General features: G+C 34.5%; 1 protein-coding gene across 1 annotated transcript in view; it reads right to left on the bottom strand.

Moving 5' to 3' along the window:
• Nucleotides 1-16,280, bottom strand: part of LOC139139298 (uncharacterized) — a 36,031-nt gene that overhangs the window by 3,217 nt on the left and 16,534 nt on the right. Inside the window, exons 15-19 of the mRNA XM_070708173.1 lie at nt 15,478-15,699; nt 13,329-13,447; nt 7,650-7,787; nt 7,107-7,212; nt 3,438-3,557 (exon numbers count right to left, since the gene is read on the bottom strand). Coding sequence (XP_070564274.1) covers nt 3,438-3,557; nt 7,107-7,212; nt 7,650-7,787; nt 13,329-13,447; nt 15,478-15,699 — 705 coding nt within the window. The remainder of the gene's footprint in view (nt 1-3,437; nt 3,558-7,106; nt 7,213-7,649; nt 7,788-13,328; nt 13,448-15,477; nt 15,700-16,280) is intronic.

Consider the following 16,280-nt stretch of genomic DNA (forward strand, 5'->3'; position numbering starts at 1 on the left):
TGTCATCCAGGTCAGTTTCTTTGTGAAATCAAGCATGTCTATTTGTTCACTAACTGTGTGAACTTTTACTGCTCTGTGTGATATATGGTACTAGTATTTATTTTGAAAGTAACATTCATTTTTGTCATTCTTAATCAATTGTAACAATTGTTATTCATACTATTTTCAACTTCTCCTGATTTTGCTGCATACAAGTGCCAAATACAAAGTATTATTATAATACATGTAGCAGTAGGTCTATTATAATACATGTAGCAGTAGGTCTATTATAATACATGTAGCAGTAGGTCATACCATTGTCTTGCTCATACTTCTCTAACAATGGCCTTAATCAGAGTACAAGTCTGCTACTTAACATAATTTTGCATTCAACTTTGACTGTTACCGACAGAAATTTTGGCAATCTCTTTAGTCTTTTTGAAGATGTCTTTATTACAGCAACTTGCAGTCAATTCCATTGTGAAGTGATTTCTGTAGTTTCAACCATACATGATTGGTAACACAATATCAATTTAGCTGAGGCTGTTCTGTGCATACAATTTATATCTCAAAAAATTTCAGAGTGACGAATATTTTCTTTTGTATATTAATAATGGAATGTGGCATTATTTTGAATAAAGACAAAACAATTTTACATGATGACATGCAAACCTATGGTTGTATCAGACTCTCTACATCATAGTAATTTGGAATTCAAGGTCAAGATTTTTGTTTTTTTCCATATACACAATCATCAGGCAATCTCAACAGCATCTTTGGAACATGCAAAGACAACTTTCATACTTAAAGAATAGTGAATATATTTGTAAAAACATTTGATTTGCTTGCTATTTTTGAACTAACTCAAATGTCACACAGATGGCAGCATAAATTGCCTCCAACACGAAAAGGTTAGACAGAAATGTGATGTTAGACAGAAATGTGATGTTTGGTGAGATATCTTGGAGAAACAATCAGCTATGCACAGTGAATTTCCAAGAAAGATTTATTTCTACTCAATGACATGTACATCCTAACTGACCTTGTATGTATCAATTCACATATCAATACTATCATGCAGAATACCTGGTATTTTGTCTTATCAAGACACAATTGCCAGGTATTCAAACTTGAAGAATTTTCACTGACCATGCCAAACTTTACTCAAGGCCACATACAAGTGTTTAACATGGTCAATCCTTTATAACCCTGAGTTCACATATCTTGCAAGGGATCGCAGACTTTTCATGAATGAATAGAACATTTGATATAAACTACGATTTCTGCACAGATCCATGTGACAGCTTGTACACACAGCAGATTTCATCAAAGATTAAACAGTACAAAAAACCCTGGCGTACAACAGGTTGAAACATGCCTGCAGTAAAGTTGATCATACCCATAATCCATAATAAGATATCAGCCAGTATTGCTACATAACTGCGTCATACACTACCTGTATCTACTTGAGTTCAGTGTGCACAAGGGTCATGACCTCTTGATACACCTGACAGTTATCATATAATCCCATCTCTTTCATTGACAACAGTAAACTCATTTGTATCACATTCCAATTCAGGACTACCTGTCCTCAATTGACTGACAAACCCCAGTCAAATTTTGACTAGTGTTTTGTATTTTATAATTCCGTTTCACTGCCAAACACCATCACAAACTTCTGTACAGCTTTTAATTTCTAATGATATTACACTAAAAAAATTAGATGTACACTTTATAGAGCTATCGCACAGTCATTTCTGCCATATCAATGTCATTACACAGTAGCACCAATATAAAGTTGTATTATAATCTATAACATAAAAATACCATGGAACTATCAAAATTTCTATATTGTACATATTTTTGCTCAACTGAGAACACATTTTCTTGATATTTTTAAAATTGCTGCAGAATGTTAATGAATTTTTTCAAACTTTACACACACCAGTAAGTATATCGAGCCCTGCCAATCAATGTCAATCTTGATAACGGGTTAATCCTATAAAACACTGATGTCATTATTCACCGCTATGATGATAAGGGACTGTGATTGCAGATATAGATTATTCACTGTGTTGGGTTCAAAGTACTACAGTATCCCGAACAAAGTAAAAAAGAAATGCACTTATTCAAAAAGAACATAAACAGTGGATATATCAGAAGTCACAGATTACTGACAAAGTAAACAAAACTCCAAAACTCTATTTTCTGTCAGTTTGACAGGTAATGTTACCAGATTTGCTTGAACAAAAATGTCAGTTTGCTAAGATTCTTTTCGCAAACTCTATCAGAGCAAAAAAGAAACGTCAGGAAAAATTTGTTGTCATTAAAACATGGAGAAGACTTGTTTACCATGAAATGCAAAAAATTTCATCTGATCTGCCATGTTCCCACTTTTCAAATCTTCTGATACCACTGTATAACAGATGATGAATAGAAGTTTGACAATACAGGAATTTCAAGTAGAATTTCTTGAAATGTTTTGTTGCTATATAATCATATCATCAACCATTAAAGCTTTACAAACATAAAATTGAAGGAGTTGTATGAAGTCCACCAAAGCACAATTATGCTAGCAATACTTGATATACAGATCCCTATGAAGATGTTATTCCCCATAAAATGATGGGATGCCTGAAATTTACTTCTCATACTTCCTCTTTTAGGGGTCACTTTAGTGAAATAGAAACAGTCATTAACAACAAAGTGTCATCTTAACTCACTGCTGATTGGTTGGCAGTCCAATGACACTGTTATCTACATTACACAGTACCATGCTAACTCACTGCTGATTGGTCGACTGGCATTAAATTGTGATAATCCATCACTAGTGATGATGGCAAATTAAAACAAGCCATTAAGACCCATACTGCCCTTTTTGGCTCACTACATCTTGTTTCAAGTTATTTCAAAGTTTATCAATCACCTACTAGGTATCCCGGCTGCCTGAAGTATTGACAATAAAATTTTCAAAATACTTTGGATTTTGTTTTCACTCAGGAAAAAGTACAACCAACTTCACTTCAACCTGTTTTCCTGTGATGACACAATGGAATACTCAATTCATTCAACAAGTTATGAATGTAGGTAAAAGTTGACCAAATCGTGACTTCTTCATTTCCAACACTGAGAACACGTAAACCACAAAACTACACAGGAATTCCCAAGCTTCATTGAAAGAGTTGGTAAAATGCCAGAATAACAAGAAGCAATACTTGACCTGATCATTATGCAGCCAACATGACAGAGCACGATGGGGCAAGATGAAAGATTTATTCCACAAACAAATGTTTATTTCACAGATCACATTCCACCTCATGCTGAGATGTGCACACAATCAACAATATTGTCAGCTTTCTCAATCATCTTTGCATTATCCATTATCAATTCACACAACCATTGTATTGCCAAGACTCTGAATCTACAGGTGTATTGATAGAAGGATTTCTCTTACTCACCTATGACCCATCTTCTGTATTCCACAGGTACAAACTGAGCTGCCCACGCCGGAATTCATCAACATCTAGTGTTGCAACAATCACTTTATTATAGAGCGCATAGGCAACTGATGTTAATACCTGCAAATAAACATCATAGTCAGTTCATTACTAAAACATCTGAATCTTTAAATGATTTTCAAAACAGTAAATTCTAAACCATGGTTATGATTTTTTCATCGCTTCATGGCTCTCTTACTATCTTTCTTCATGACTGCAACATATCTTGGTTGCCATGCCAAAACTGACAATTACTGGGCCCCTGCCAACTTGAAGCTGTGCAATTTAATATTATTCTAGGGGATAAGTTTGCAATTACTCAACATGAAAGGTACCCCAGGACTAGCACTGATTCCAATCATAAGTTGGGTATGGTCTTATTTTTGCAATATTCATGACATTATGTACTGCATGTAGCTGTACTGCAGTGTGCTGATATGCACATCTATATATGGCGACACTTCAGTGTGTGATGCATTGTGCTGTACTGTGTAGCATTGGACTGTGTGGCAATGAGCTGAACATATGAACACTGCCTCACAGACAGAACAGAGAGTGCATTATATCAAAATACATTATGCAGACAATAATATGTAACTTTTGATATTTGCTATGTTTTCATTCTCATTGATTGAGTGCATTTCTTTACTTCTTCTCCCAAAAGTATGCTGATAAACAGGGTATTAGCCTTGCAAACACAACATAAATTGTCCAAAATGCAGTGTTATTGTTGACAAGAGAATTCTTGTCCAGACTGAAATTCAGTTATCAACAATTACATTGGAAATTACACTGATATGCAGGCTATCTTGAAGAGTCAAACACTTAGCTTCTGTAAATGACTTAGGGAGAAAATAGTAATACTGATGTATTTTACAATCAGAATAACAATTACTATAGTACATCAAAGGTAATAATTATTTCTAGCATTCAAATTCTTATTAATTTTTGTATTCATTTTCCAATTGAATCACTTAGAGCAAATGAGATTCTTGTCCATGATACAAATAATTTCACCATTCATTGTAATGTTACAATGACTGAATTGTTTGATTATTACTTTTTTATAGATCAATATCACAAAATATTACAAAAAAAAAGTTCTGATAAATTTATGATTGTATGTTGGCATTGACTCACATCAAAAGAGTGAAAATATCCTGCAATACATTTATATGAACAAAACTATTTTCCATTGAAATGCTACAAGAAGATCAATTATTCACAAACTTAAGGTGGTTGGAAAGGCTAGAGCGTCAGTTATAAATTTCAACAAAACTATTAAAATATAAAAGTAGTCAACATTCTCTGTGGAATAAAAAAAACTAGACATTTGGGCACAAAGGCATTGCAGAGTTATAGTCTGTTAAAACTTCTGAAAAACTGACCAAATAAGAAGAAGTTGGGGAGTCCTTAGTGTATTAACTATGGTAGAGGTCCCCTAGCTTTTCATAAAATGTTTGACAAGGGAAAGTCATTATTTGCTGTTTTTCAGGAAAGTTTGACAAGGCGGTGCTGGCATTCAGAGTGAGTGACTGCTATTGTAAATGCATTTTTAGATTCTTTGAGTGTCAAAGAGGTGTCAAAAGTGAGATTAACCAAAAAAACTGCTCTATGACATCAAAAGAGGGGTGCAAATATGGCTTGTTTTCAACATTTTTGACAGAATAACAGTTTTCCTACATAATTGTATACCAATTTAATCCAACTTTGAAATGAGATATGGACATGGAATTTTTACAGCCTATTAACAAGGTTACAGATAAGATTTGTACGGCACAATTTTCCTGTATTTGAAGTACTTTTTGAAATATCACATTTTGAAATTTGAAAGAATTTTTAATAATTTTTTGATATATAAACCCATGTAAAATCATAAAAACAAATTTTATTTACAAATCCTGCCGTACAAATCTTACAATAAATAGTGTCAACATATTTATAACTAATTTGGTAATATTAATACTATCCAATTATTATTAAATTCAAATATGTAAAAAAAAATGAAAAATTAAATTTTAATATTTACTGGTGTCATATTTCAAAACCATGGCTGCAAATATACAATTTTTATATTCTTTGGAGAAAATATTAACTAAGGGAGTTATCCTAAAAATTTGAACTAAATATCTTGATTCTAACACTTGAAACTAGACATTAACTCTGAGAAAAGAATTGGTGCAAAAATAGCCTTTCCAACCACCTTAAAACTAATTAAATGAGTTGGAAAGTACAATCCATTATTATACACCTACGTCTGTAACCTATGGAGTTTCGTCGTACAGTAACTTTCGGTATCAGAGGACGCGGAGTCCAATAACTTTGACGCGGAGTACAATAACTTTAGGCGTTATTGGACGCTATTTGACCTTTGACCTCAAAACACCTTTACGTCAATGCGAGGAAAAAGAAGAGAATATTTTACATTTTTACAACAATTAATACTTCTTAACATTCAGTACTTCACAAAGTAAATCAGGGTCAGTCCAAAACCGGTGAATTTGAGTGAAATTATGCTGCTGACGTAAAATTTCTACCACGCGCACTGCGCAGCGCGAGTTGAAATTTCATTCTGTGCACTGTACTTAGCGGACGCGTTGAACGCGTTCCAAGTCTGCTCGCGATTGCTCAGTGCAGAAGCATCCAAAAATGCCTAAATTTCGACTTTTTTCAAGTAAAGTTGGACTAAAAAGGTGTATAATAATAAGGTTATTGACAAAATACCAGGATTTATGTCCTCGTACATCGTACGCTACGGTATTGTCCTCAACGCTACGCGTCTCGGACAATACCTCCGCTGCACGATGTACTCGGACATAAATCCCGGTATTTTGTGAAAACCTTATATTATCATAGCAACACTTAACTATCTACAATGTATTTGTTCTGGGGCAGAAACCCGGGCTACAAATAATGACTACTTTCAATATGGAAATGAATATAAATGCATAACTCAGCATCGTCCAAGTCACAGCTATAAAAGTGAATTTTATAACATTTTGCGTTGACTGTGTCTTCCAATAGATGGCAACACGTGATCTTGTATAAAGACACTCTCTGACCACTTTATGTTCAGTTTTAAAATAAATTGTACAGCCACAGCAACAAAATACTGACAAGTATATTAATGTGAGATGGCATAATTATATCTGCTGACTCTACAAAAATACAAATTTATACAAAAATTAATTTTCTTTACACAGTGTGATTAAGATTTTCTGCAAATTACTTGTCTACTGTAGACACATAATCACTGCAACTAAGTCAGCATAAATTACACAACTGTGAATTTCACAACAATTACTTGAATGTGTAAATTTCACAACAATTACAGTTACACAACTGTAAATTTCACAACAGTTACACAAGTGTAAATTTCACAACAAGTACTTGTGTAAATTTCACAACAATTACACAAGTGTAAATTTCACAACAATTACACTAGTGTAAATTTCACAACAATTACACAAGTGTAAATTTCACAACGATTACAAGACAGAATAACTTACACAACAAATGTAAGTTGAGCCTATGAAGACACGGTATACCTAAAACTATTACAATTGTCAATGTTCTGTCAACTGTTGCACAGACTAAATTTCAATAAACTCAGTCACGTTATCAACTTACCTTTCTAAACTCTGACTCTTCAGTGACGTTCTCTTTGTGAACCAATGCAATGATAATTGGCAGAGATCCTTTGAACAAGTCTGTTGGTCTGGTTCCTCTATTCATCCTAAAAGCAGAGATATCACAACCAATGTAACTGGTGTTACCAACACAGCTTTCACTTAACTACTGACTTAAAACTCAACCTCAGTCTAGCCTTGACATGAAATGAACTTGGCCATGGCATGAACGTCAAGCTTGGCCATGACCTTATACACTCTAAAAGTCACACAGTCTAGTGTCCTTGGTTTTGTCGGGTTTCCTGATTCCATGAGCTATGCAAATTTATGTCCACAATAACAGCAATAGCAGTCACAGCTATGTCACTGACGAAAAAGCCAGCCATCCATGGTAGCTGGGATAAATTTCACCTTTCCAGAATTCCGTAGTCACTGTAACTATTCCATGATTTAATGAATGACAGATTCATGAATCATAACAATAGTTTACTGAACATAATTGAAGAGATCCAAAAACACTCTAAAGCATCAGCTGATAACTGACCATTTTGATGAAGTGTGGAATGACCTGAGAGTCAGATGAGATACTGGAAGACGTCTGTGATCTTCGACAAAGTCAGCCAAGACATCGCTGCATGCAGCATGGTCATCCTCACAACGCTGACCGGCTTTTAAATCATATCTGTGTGAAAATCATCATCAAAGTTGTCAAAAAAAAAGAAATGAACAGATTGTTGCATTTGTTTTTATACCTGTTATGGATGCATCAATACAATCTATTCTCAAAATATACCTGGCTATTCATTTACATAAAACATTACATCAAGTGTAATTGGCACTCCATTAGAAGAGTTGCCAATATTTACACTCACTTCACGTCTTTGAAACACACTCCACTAATTGATTTTTGTATTCAGGTTGTAGTGCAAGAGACAAATATTGGTCACAGTTGATGACATTTGTTTACATCACTGGTACTGTACAATCAATGCTAATTAGATAAGTGAAAGGACTTGCACTCCCTGGCAAATGTATATCACAGAGTGAGATTACACGGTCAGTCAAATAACTCAATACTTTACTCTAGCAAACAGCTACATCTATGATGCTTTAGACTGACTATATACATCTTTGTTGCACTATAAAATCTGACATGCTTTAATAACAAAATAACGACCCATAACAATATGCTTTATACAGGTCAATGAAAGCCGCTCTGTGTGATATGTAAACAAATTAAAAAGAATGCTCTGGAGTGGAAAACTGTAATCATGATGCCAGATGCTTGGCAAAGTCCCAGCCACTCAATTAAAAATACTTCGATCCCCAGACAAACAGAACTGTACTGATCCCCTTCTGAATTTACCAATTTTGAAACAGGGCAATTTTTTTAGATTTTTAACACCTATCAACTTCATTCACACATGTGACATAAAGTGTGATATTACCCTAATCAAATTGAACTGACAAATTATTATTGATATTATACATGTAGCTCTGTCGACATAAAATTGAGGAAAGTGACTGTTTACTCTTGTTAAGCATTATGATGTCAGGTGATTGGAATAAGACTACTGAATTAGACAATGTTTGAAATAACTGTAAATAGACATAGCAACACAGTGTGTTTTAGCAAATATTACAACAAAGTAAAAGATATTGAATCTAACATAGCTCAATAATGACAACAACGGACCAATTAGTTCTAAAGGACATGTTTTCAAATATCACTACACATGGACAAAATAAAATCTCTGAAACCTATTTTGAATTTACAAAGTAGGTATGAGTCCCCCCCCCCTCCAAACTAATAGTGAGAGGCAATCAGCCAGTTTTCACTGCTCGTCTTTAAATATACATGCACTCATTTATGGCCTGTTCACCCCCAATTCTTTGTGAACAGGTCCACACTCACCACTGATAACAATACGCTTGGGTCAAACCATGGTGGTGAAAGGGATAATGGTCTCCTTGGGGACAATTCAAATGAAACTGACCTACAAAATTCACAATGCGTAGCACAGCCCAAATATTTGTAGCTGCAATTATTGCAGTCAGATAATCAGTTTTGATACAAGATAACTGAACAAAGTTGATATTTCACTTTCAGTGAGTGTGTTCAAAACTGGAAATGCTTACAATATGAAGACATGCAGCCATACTCTTTAAAATGAAAGTTTGGTGTCATTTTACATTGCCTTAAAAATAAAGTTTTCCACAACAATTCTTTTCTTCATACATTTGGCAAATACAACAAATACAACATACCACTTCCACACAAGCCATGACATGATCACATGTTTGAACATGTCAGAAATCATACAACATACAGTAAGTATTGTTGCAAATAACATGTATAAAAACACTGGTTTTGATGATACAAGCCTTAAAATAAATTAACTATTATTTTTTTCCCAAACAAAATAGTATTTTGTCAAATCCAGACTGATTATATCTGCCTTTACTGAGGAAACACGACCATTTCACAGGCTACCTCTGTAAATGTACCTAAGGATTAAAGCTAGCTGTTTGTAAACCTGCACAAGAGATTAGAATATGGACAGTAATGGCATCAAGAGAAGACTGTGAACTATCCCTCACAGTGACATCCTTGACAGAAACTTTCAACTCAAAAACATATTCCATGACTCTGTATATTAATGGTTCATGGTCATATACATGTAAGAGTCCAGCATCAGGACACTGCATCACTTTGCAAACAACTTATATTTCAGTTCTTTGTCAGTTCACCTTGTTATCTTCACATGGCACATCAATTTCACTCCTAACATTGATAAAGAATTGATTGGGGAATCTTAAACATCTCTATTTGTATAAAACCTAATTAAACCCTATGAGGAATTTTGCTTTTTCAGTGTCAACAATGCTCAGAGTTCAGAGCAAACTATTTACTATTATTCAAGTTTGGTGTTGTATAAGGTGATGCTATTGACTGGTTCAACAAAGCTTATTCAACAGACAATAGTAAGAATGCACAGCTGACCTGCTTTCAGTCACATTGTAAGGCTGTAGTGTACTATGGCTATCCTAGGGATAAAAGCCTTGACCAGATTCAGCAACAAGCTGACATCACAGTTGACCCTGAGCCATAACCTTCAAACTCATGATCAAAAAAACCTGTTATGCTAAACAGCATTTGTCCATGACAATGATGGTCATCTTTAGTAACAGGGGATATGAACTTTACTGTCTGTACTGAGTTAGCTTCCAACCTTCAGAGTTGTCAAACCATATATTAATCATCATTCACTTTGATATTACCATAGATACTGTCCCAGCAATATATCTAAACACAGTGTGTGTAGCTGATCTATGCATCTATCTTATCTAGCTGTAGAACATAAAGCTACAAACTTGTCCTACACAGTCAAAAGGAAAAGTTGTAACACAAAACCTTATTTGTCCTGCCTTTTCAATCTACACAACATATATCTCCCTTAAAACACTTGAAGAAGTACAAGTGATAAGGCCAAAAAATAAATTGTGTTGTTCGATGGTTTTCAAAAACAGAGTAGGTAGGTCGGCATGAATTTTTTTCCCAAAATATTTTTTTTTAAATATGCATTTTTCAGGGGTTCAGGGCGGTCAAACACTGGCCACAACATTTCCAGAAAAATGTATCATACAAATAAACTAAAAAAAACATAAAAGACATCCTTGTTCAAGCAAAAATCAAATGCCAAGTTATGACCGCATGATTTTACGGATTTTTTCTTTCTTTTTTTTAAATCCATGTTTACGTAGCTCTAAAAAAACACTTGTGAGTATAGTTACATTGAGCTGAGTAACTTTTTCTTTCTTTTTTATGATTTGCATTTCTAAATTTTGAATTAGGTGACTAATACTGACAGAGATAGGTAGAAAATTGTAAATTGTATTGTTATTTGATTGTACCTTGGAAGTCAGATGCATTAACAAGAAGTAGCTACATTATTACCAGTAGCATAACTTCAAAGTGCTACACTGCATCACAGATTGGGAGGCAAACTACATGTATTTCTTTACGCCCAGAAAACCAAACTGAAACTGATATCATTGTGTTTCATTGTATGTGATCCATGCCATTGGCTAGTGAACAGGTGTGATTCAGATAGTATGACTGATTTTTGTTCTGATTCCCTGAACTGTACATTAACCTACCATGGCTGGGAGCCGTAATGCATTAGTTATCACAGCTTTGAGCAATGAATACTGACAGCAAACATGTTGTACCAGTTTGTGGGTCAGTTAGCCATCTGTCACAGAAAAGCACAAGATCTCTTCACCATAATACTCGTCTACATGTGATTTCTACCTATTATTGTATTTCAATACAAATATCACAGAATTGGAAAGTGGTTAAGTCACAACTTACTGTACTTCCCAAGTCTTTACTACCGCTGTACTGAACACTAGTCTTTTGACTGTAAATTCCATACTGTATCAATTAATATTAAAACATTAACTACTTGAAAATTCACTGATATCTCCAACGTTAACAAACACTTCAATTAGCCAATGTTAGTAGCAATCATTATTTTTTGTTATGATTATACAATATGCAGTTTTAAAGTGTGCAGTTTTACTTTTACGCATGGATGAATATGGTAACACACATTTTAAAATTTTTCCACATCAAAATTCTTATGAGGAATAAACTATCTACATCAGAATCAGTTACTTGGGAGTACCAGTACTAGTTTTGTATTACAAATAGCTGTTCCATCAGCATTATCTGCTCAGTGGAAAGTATAAATTGACCAATCAGCCACTGTGTGTGATGCAGAAAGTCTGTTTTGACCAATCAGCCACTGTGTATGAGATGTAGAAAGTCAGAGATTGACCAATCAGCCACTGTGTATGAGATGTAGAAAGTCAGAGATTGACCAATCAGCCACTGTGTATGAGATGCGGAAAGTCAGAGATTGACCAATCAGCTGCTTTGTATGAGATGTAGAAAGTCAGAGATTGACCAATCAGCCACTGTGTATGAGATGTAGAAAGTCAGAGATTGACCAATCAGCCACTGTGTATGAGATGCGGAAAGTCAGAGATTGACCAATCAGCCACTGTATATGTGATGTAGAAAGTCAAAGATTGACCAATCAGCCACTGTGTATGAGATGTAGAAAGTCAGAGATTGACCAATCAGCCACTGTGTATGCCATATATGATGTTGCAAATATTGAATAAAACTGCAAATATTGCATACGACAATCTTCAAGATTTTTCACAGCAACTTGTTTCATCTAGTTTAAAGACCAATTGTACCTCCACTTCTAAAACACACCAAACACAGATGTACATCTGCACTGACATAAATGTTGTGAAACTCTCTGAAGTTTCAGCTTTCAGGTAGCCTTAACCTCTTCACTCTCTTTGACCAAGTAATAAAACTACTTCACTTACAGACTCGCTGTTTTTCAGTGTGCCTACGCTTCACCTGATCACATAAATACATCAAACACAATACAACCTGATCATAGGATGTTTTGTAAAGACTGCCGTTATATAACTAACATAACTTTGGTAATCTGGTATGTAAGAAATTCCTACAATTGGTATGACAGTGAACTGTTTGCATACAATTGAAAGTTATATCAGACTGAACCAAGACACTCAGTCAACCTCACTGTTGATAGTCCTGCCTCACACAGCATGATCTACAAACATACACTATACAGAAATACCTTATACAGATACTGTTTCATTTCAAAGAGGTCATGGAAGGTCATTCCTATCAGACTGACCCATATAGCTGACTGTAAAGTTTTGAAAAATCAAAATTCAACTTTAGCAAAATTAATATCCCATCTTTCCCGGTAAGGACACTAGCTGCTCAAAATGTGGAAGAGACTTAAAAGTTACAAGAGGTAGTGACAATTCACATTTTACTTAAAGTGACATTCAGTTTGCAGTTTCATTGTAGATACTCACAATTGCTAATACTTATCAAGTTCAAGGCCATGACATAATGGATGAAGGTATTTAGCACAGTTACAAAATGCACCAACCAATGTATGTGGGTGATTAACAACACACGTTCAATGCTTCACCCAGGAGTTTGAAGAACACTATTGAGTTGTGAGTAGATCCTTGACTCATATAATTGTAAAGTTGAATGACTTGAATGTGCCGTTTTAGAGAGAAATGTGTAACAAGGCTTTATTAATGAAACCATTACATAACACATAAATAACAAAAAGTTCATTTAATCGCTTACTTGTGAGGTGTATGAAATTCATGAATCTGATTGTTGGTTTCGTCTTCCAGTGTTGATATCAATGGAACACCAAGTTTAAACAGCAACACTTCAATACCATCCCGACGTAACATCTTCACCTTCAGTGCAATTCAGAACAGAAAATTAGAAATACATTAAATACACTATTGAGGCAAAGACTGCGTCTTTTACTACATTTATAAATGACAACTGATTACAAAGAAACTGAAGACTTTTTGGCAGAGTGACAACTATTCTTGCACTGACTTGATATTAAATTTATAATGACTCATTATGGTCTTTTTATAGACTATATTACATGACTAACATTTCATATCCTGATATTTTATTTGGTTTTAAAATACACGTTCCCTTACCAATTTAAACTGTTTCACCTACTCATCCCAATGTCCCAGTATGTGGAGGACACTCATGATGTTTGATAATGATGGGGATGTTTGTATAAAGCCCAGGTGAGCAGATGAACAAATAATTTGCCATAGTGTGATTGGATTGCATGTACATGAAGTAACAGAGTACAGTGGCCTGTACAATATGTTTTGCAAATGCTGACTCAGCACTTTTTATTAAAATTCCTCTGTTTCTTATGATCATCTGCAATGTCACCACATTTTATAACAAAATGCATAAAAACAGATGCCTAAAACTTTCTGACTTTAAAGACAGTGTACATCACGACACAAGGAAATGAATCGTCATATGGTTAATCTCAATCTTTGTTACAATGTTTCATTTCACTTCTAAGATATTGTGTCAAGTAAAGTGAGAAAGAAATATTTCACAAATGATATCACCATTTCAGCGATACAGCCTCTAGACTGAAATCTATCTAGAAGATCGATGAAGATTTATTTTACTGTATTATACTAGATGTTAAACATATATTTGGAATCTTGTGAGGTAAAACATACTCTGTGATTTCCTGAGAGGATTTTTGAAATATCAGAGGATATTACTGAAAAAGATGCCTTGGAAGGGGATAAAATACTGTGTCAATTGACGCTCACCTAAGGAACACTTGTATACATGTCGTTTTAAATTTCAGTATATGCAGTGGACCCTTATAGCTCCATGCTGTGACAGAATGTAACCGCGGTGATACGTGAGATGAAATTGACAAGTCAAAGCACTGAGCTGACTACATTACAGTTGATGAATCAAGGCGTGGGCTTTACTGCAGTACAATTAATAGCACAGACTACACTGCAGTACATTTGACGGATCAAGGCCATTGATACTGGTATCTGAAGTATTCACATAATTTGCTAGATCAATGTCAATAATTACTGATATGGTTAAGGCTGTCAATCAAAAGTTTCGATACCTCTCCTCTATTTTCATCAATTTACTTTCACCCTAGCATTACACTTATCACAGTGATAAAACTTTGGACTGTACAGTGATATATTGCAAATACAGTCCATACATCACCTGCTCAGTGGCGTTTCATCAGTTTCATTATCATTTAAAACACAGTGTTAATATTATTGTCTTTGTATAAAAATTCTTTTACTGTACAATTATTCACTTCATCAGATTTGTCACTAAGAGGGCACATTTTACAAATGCTTACGGACAAAGTTACAAGACACAGATGGCCATGAAATGAGAACTGATTTCAAATATCATCTGATACTGTGCAATGAACTGTTTGTGATTAATTTCATAGTATCAAGAAATGAATATAAACTATCATTGGACAACAAACAGGAACAGAGAACTTTGAAGACGTTACCGTAATGTACAGTAGAGTCTTTCATGAAATATTAAATGTAAACTCAACTAAATTAAAATTTGAAGTATATAACACAACATGTAAAATGTTTTGAAAGCAGCCATCGATATCTTTCAGAAAAGACATTCTAAGAGTAAGACTTTGATGTGAGTGTCAATTTTGACAGAGTAATGCATCAGGTTTAAGTACAGCTAAGCTTCTATAGAAAAATCAGAAAAAATCATGTGCGTTCAGTTCAAAACAAAACTTTTGCCATATTTGCTCATTCTTGACTGTAGTAAATTGATAGTATCCTCCTATCAATATTTTCATGAATGTGTGATCATGGCAACCAATCGTATTAAAGACATTTAGCATACCAATATTATTCATGAGGAGGATATGTTGAGTTACCTGGGTGACAACCATTTCTTCATCTTCTTCATCGCTGTGGAACTCTCGACTCGGTATATCCTGGGTTTTCTCAGCATAACAGACAGCTTTGCCGTACAGTCTTTCACACAGCAATTGAAAACACTGCATTGGATACCAGCTATCAACACCAGCAATGCGTGGTAGATATTTACCAGCGACAGATTTGGGATACACAGTGCCAATTATTCTGATATCTTCGATCTGAAATGATGAATTTTAAAAACAATCGGCAAATAATGAACTTGGCGAGTGACATACAATCTAGTGATGCAGTTAAGATACCATCAATCAAAAATCTTGTTGTTTGAGAAACTATTTGCATAATTTGTGCACTATGATTGATATCTGAAAAGAGTGAGTTTTGACAGTAGATGCTAAAGGGGCCGAGTTAACAACAAACAGTCCAGCCACACACTTTGATCTGCAAAACGTTACACATATATGATCATTATTAGCTGCTTACAATGCCATTAAGCTTTGAGTGTGGTAATGATATCAAGTTGATTCAAAACACCATCTGTGATAGCTATGTGTGTAGTTCTTGTACCAACAAACTTGAAAATCACTATCAACGGCAATGACAATTTAATGGACAACATATGACCGAAATCTTTGCCAGACACTGCCTTTTGTGAAAACAAAATTAACCTGCTTGAACTTGATGTCTTCAATATTTTAAACATCCAAGGTCTTTCAATTTGACTTCATTTAACATTCAGTTGTTGCCCTGAGCATTTCATTATTAACGAAATCTTTTGCAGGAAAGGTCAAATTTTTCTTAA

Source organism: Ptychodera flava, chromosome 8, assembly GCF_041260155.1.
Source record: "Ptychodera flava strain L36383 chromosome 8, AS_Pfla_20210202, whole genome shotgun sequence".
Lineage (NCBI taxonomy): Eukaryota > Metazoa > Hemichordata > Enteropneusta > Ptychoderidae > Ptychodera > Ptychodera flava.